At 35.9% G+C, this 4,938-nt stretch overlaps 1 protein-coding gene across 1 annotated transcript in view; it reads right to left on the minus strand.

The window, feature by feature from the left end:
* Window positions 1–4,938, minus strand: part of NSF (N-ethylmaleimide sensitive factor, vesicle fusing ATPase) — a 103,610-nt gene that overhangs the window by 48,894 nt on the left and 49,778 nt on the right. Inside the window, exons 9-11 of the mRNA XM_025045614.1 lie at window positions 3,767–3,932; window positions 2,661–2,735; window positions 2,279–2,466 (exon numbers count right to left, since the gene is read on the minus strand). Of these exons, the coding sequence (XP_024901382.1) occupies window positions 2,279–2,466; window positions 2,661–2,735; window positions 3,767–3,932 (429 nt within the window). The remainder of the gene's footprint in view (window positions 1–2,278; window positions 2,467–2,660; window positions 2,736–3,766; window positions 3,933–4,938) is intronic.

Below are 4,938 nucleotides of genomic sequence, written 5' to 3' on the forward strand. Positions count from 1 at the left end.
ATGACGTACGTAGTTTGAGTCAGAATACATATATGTTTACTAATTAAAAAATATTTACTGAACACCCACAATGTTCTTAGAATTTAGACCTATTTGAGATACTGTGGGAGATTCAGAGAGGAATAAGATATGGACTTAAAAAGTCTAGAACAGGGGTTGACAAACTTTTTCTGTAAAAAGCCAGACAGTAAATATTTTAGGCTTCGTGGGCCATGCAATCTCAACTCTGTCACTGTAGCATGGAAGCAACCATAGACAATACATAAATGAATGGGTGTGGCTGTCTTCCAAAAACACTTTACTTATAAAAACTGGTGGTTGGCCAGTTATAGTCCGCAGGCCACAGTTTGCTGACCTCTGGTTTAGAACCACTGGTAGAATGTACTCAAATAGCTAAAACATACTCAACCTAACTGTTCAGGCTTTTATTATTTCCTGCAAGAATAGTTATAAAAGTTCCCTTCTCTTGTCTGTTTCACCAACTCTACTCCCCTAAATACTCCACTCGACACAGCTGCCAGAGTGATCTTATGTTTTAACACTATGCCACTGCTATTCTTAAAACTCTTCAATGGCTTAGCACTACCCAAAAAAAAGTCCATAATTCTTAGCACAGTATAAAAGGCTCTTTGTGCTCCATCTCCTGCTTTAGTCTCCTGACTTAGCCCTCACAATCTCTCTCTCTACCTCCCCTCCCCTAGCTTTTATGCTGCAGCAATACTGAATTACCCTAACATACCTATATTGTGTCTCTGCTCCTTTGCATATGTTGTTCCTTCTACCTAAAAGGCCCTATCCCAGCAAGAGACACATCCATCCAGAAGGCTCCTCTCACCCCAAGCTGATCACATCTGACGCCTTTAACTTCCTTACCTTGCATGTACTTTCTACTACTGCATGTGGAGGATTAGATTATGAGCTGCTCAAAGGTAGGCAATTTACTTCTTTGTAGTTGTAGCGTTAACCTCTAACATAGTGTCTGGCATATAGTAGGTGCTGAATAAATCTATTTTGAACCAAAGACAACCAAAGGTACTATAAATGATATATTACTATTTCAAGAAGGAAGACTATACATCATTCTTGAAAGAGAATCAGAAAGAGTTTGAGGACAGTGGTGGCATATGAACCGGGTATTGAAAAGATAAGTAAACAGAGAGGGTAAAGGCTCCCAATGAAAAAATAAAAAAGCAGAGAAGTAGAAAGATAAATTAATGTCTGATGACCAGCACGTTTTTCAGTTTGGCTAAAGTGTATGGAGAACAACAGGGAACACATCTGGAAAGGTCGGTTTAGGGTCAGCTCTAGAGGACCTTAAAGACATAGCTAAGAAGTCTACAGACAAAGGTGTCACTGAAAGTTTCCGAAAGGTAGAATCGTAGGAGACAGGAAGATTAATCAAACAGGTGGGGAGTGGCAATGAGAACTGAAAGATACTGCCGAGTTAAAACTGACAAAATTTGGCAAATGACTGGATGTAGGACACAGCAGAATGACAGGAATCAAAGATAATCCAGAAGTTTTAAGCCTGGGAAATTGGGGTAAAAGCTAAATAGGAGCGAGAAGAAAAGCAGTGAAAAAAGATAGCAAGTTTGGTTTTGGAATGTTAAATGAGACCTGAGAAAACATCCAGATAGAGATATTAAGTATAAATTGAAAGTGGGAAACATACTTTCAAGAGATAAGACATAAATCTGGGAGTCATCTCCCTACAGATGCTGACTAAAACCTCAAGAGAAGGGATGGTAGAGGGTCAAATGTGCTTGATCAAACTTTATCCAAGTGAAAGTATCCTGGCATGTATTTCTACCACAGTATCTACATTACCGTACTTATTTACAAACATGTCCATGTCCCTGATTCTGAATCCCTTCAAGGAAGAGGTATGCTTTATGACCTTTGTGTCTTCAGCTTAATAACTCGAAAAAAGCAGGTGTTCAGTATATTTGCTGAATGAAGCAGCCCCCATAATTCTAGCATGTAGAAAATCTAACTTCCTATGACGTGTTATAATTCAACATAGCACAACAATTAAAAAAATTCTTAAAAATGTTCATCTTCAAATGTATATCTGTATCAGATGGTAACAATTTAAGGTAGATGGGTCAGTGGTTACCAGAGGGCAGATGCTATCCTCATCTTTTTTCCTAATTGCTATTCCTTTTACCATGTCTCTTCTCCATCAAAAGTCAGCATTACCCTAGCTTTGGTATGTTTGAACACTGGCACAGTATTTATAGGGCTGCAGACTCCTAATCTGTTAGCTGACTTTACTGACCTTTATGTGTCTGTTCATAGCAGTGGATTGTGCTGCTCGCACCAGACCCTCCAGCTCAGCACCGCTGAAATTCTTAGTTTCTACAGCCAGTTCCTTAATGTCTACGTCAGCAGAGAGTAACTGATGGCCTCTCATCCTTGCTGTGTGGATGTGAAGGATCTGTAGTCGACCTTTCTCATCTGGTAAGCCTGATAAAATTGAAAATAGAGATTAATTTAATCCAATACTTGTCTTACAGGTATTCAGTATGTAAACATCTGCTTCTCATGATATACAACTTTTCTAATAAATATTAAAACCTTAAGTCATATGACTTTGCTCCTGCTAATGAATTCTAAATACACCCTGACCCCTGCCCCGATCAGTGATAGGTCTGCTTTACCTATTTCCATTTTAACTTCCAGTCTTCCAGGTCGAAGGAGAGCCTCATCTATCAGATCTGGTCTGTTGGTCATTCCTGAGCATAGATGTTAAAACAACATACAAACGATCAGAGTTCAAAAATAAGGTAAAATGTTGCTCCAATATATATAAAATAGTACTTTACTTACAAGCTAAGAGGATATTTTATAAAAATCAAATAGAAAACCAAATTATTTCATATTAAAATATTATTTGTTCTTAGTGGCAGTTACCAAATAATAATGGAGATGTAAAATACAGCATAGAAAATATAGACAATAATATTGTAATAACTATGCATGGTGTCGGGTGAGTACTAGACTTATCAAGGGGATAAATTCATAAGTTGTATAAATGTCTAAGCACTATGTTGTGCACCTAAAACTAATACTGAATGTAAACTGTAATTGAAAAATTGAAAAAAAAAATTTTAAATATATCATTTGTTCTTGATCTGTTTTAATGAAAATACCGAGACCTTGTTTTAGTATTTCACTACTGTACAAGCCAATGAAACATAAATGCAATAAAAGCTTCAAATATTTAAAAAGAAAACTTGAGATTCAGAGAGGATAAGTAACCTATCCAAGTGGAGGAGGGGCAATGTGAACATAAACTCCAAAGGCCCTTCCTTTTTTTGTAGGCTAGTGGTTATCAACCTTCATAAACAGCAAACTTTCCCCCAAAAAAGTTATTTTAAAAAGAACCTTAGCACATAAAACAGTTAAAAGAAATTATAATAGGGATGCATGATCTGAAGCCATGTCCCTCACAGACCCTGAAGAACCTCTGAGGACTCTTGGATGTCTACAGGACCCAGTTTGAAAACCACTGCATTACACTGTGCTGCCTTTTTAATCTGTGGATAAGCTATATGCTCAAACCCATGAGTCACTAAAACCCATCTTTCATTTGTTCTATTAAGGCCAGATATTCAAATAGGCAAATTCTTCAATATCACTTGATTTTAATTTAAAAACACTGGCAAAGTAGTATAATTACAACCTACACCAATCTTAATTCAGAACCTATGTGTCTAATGTTTTTGAAATCACAGTACTTTTTTTTTTTTTAAAGCAAACACACCAATGACTAAAATGTTGTTCAGCTGCTCTACCCCATCAATTTTGGACAGCAACTGGTTGACGACAGTGTCATGAACTCCCGTGCTACCAGCCATGCTCCCTCTCTGCTTGCAGATGGCATCGATCTCATCAAAGATGATGATGTGCAAACCACTGTTAGCACCAAGCTAGTAAAGGAAGGAATTATAGAAAGGTCATTATTTGAATATATTATTAAACAAACTAATCAAAGAAGCAAAACAAACCTTTCCATAGATTGACTTCGCTTCATTTTGACTAAATATAGCAAGTATAATCATAGTTACTGCCCTCTCAAAGGTGATAAAACTGCATTCTCAGAATTCTGCAAACTGAAAAGGCATTCCAGAACCTCATATTTGACAGCCATAAAACAAAAATACACATTATATACTGATGAAAGTGAAGAGTCCATCAAATAACTGTTCATTTACACATTCTTTATCTCACCGTGTGAAAGAATTCTTATACTTACCTGACATATGCATTTTTATGTCAGTGAACAGCAACTCCTTCCCATTTTCCCTGAGCTTTGGTGAGAGGACTGTCCCAGAAACAGTAGGTTTAATGTTCATTTGTTTGTCATATTATATAGCTAAATGGTAACCACCCTGAGGTCCAATGAGAATTGGTGAAATGGAGGAAGGAAGTAAAGTTATATCACATGAAAATACTATTTTTCTTATCAATAAAGTTAGAAAACAGTTTGTAAAAAGAACGCAGTCAAGGGGGTGCTGTTTCTTGTTAGTGATTTCTGTTTTAGTTTATTAGATGTAGAGTCATCATTAAAATAAATTAGTTTATATATTTTAAAGTTTTCATAGATGCAAACACTTTTAAATGCTAATAATTCCTTAGGTTATGTCAACATGGACCTTCTGACAATTTATATTTAAGCAATTAAGTCTCTTATTAGGAACCAAAGAGGGGAAGTGTACTCTGAAATTTTCTTTAAAAAAAATTAGGGACTAACATAACAGGTGAGAATGAACATAACCTAAATATGACAACATATGGATAATATAAATGATGAGCATAATGAGATTCAGGATTAGATATGGTTGGTATTCATTAAATCTCTGGCAAGGATATAATCTTTTTCGAAAAAACGTTTGTTTTTTTTTTTTTTTAAGTTTATTATAAAAGTATTAGAAG

This window comes from Pteropus alecto, unplaced genomic scaffold, assembly GCF_000325575.1.
Source record: "Pteropus alecto unplaced genomic scaffold, ASM32557v1 scaffold313, whole genome shotgun sequence".
In the NCBI taxonomy this organism is placed as follows: Eukaryota; Metazoa; Chordata; class Mammalia; order Chiroptera; family Pteropodidae; genus Pteropus; species Pteropus alecto.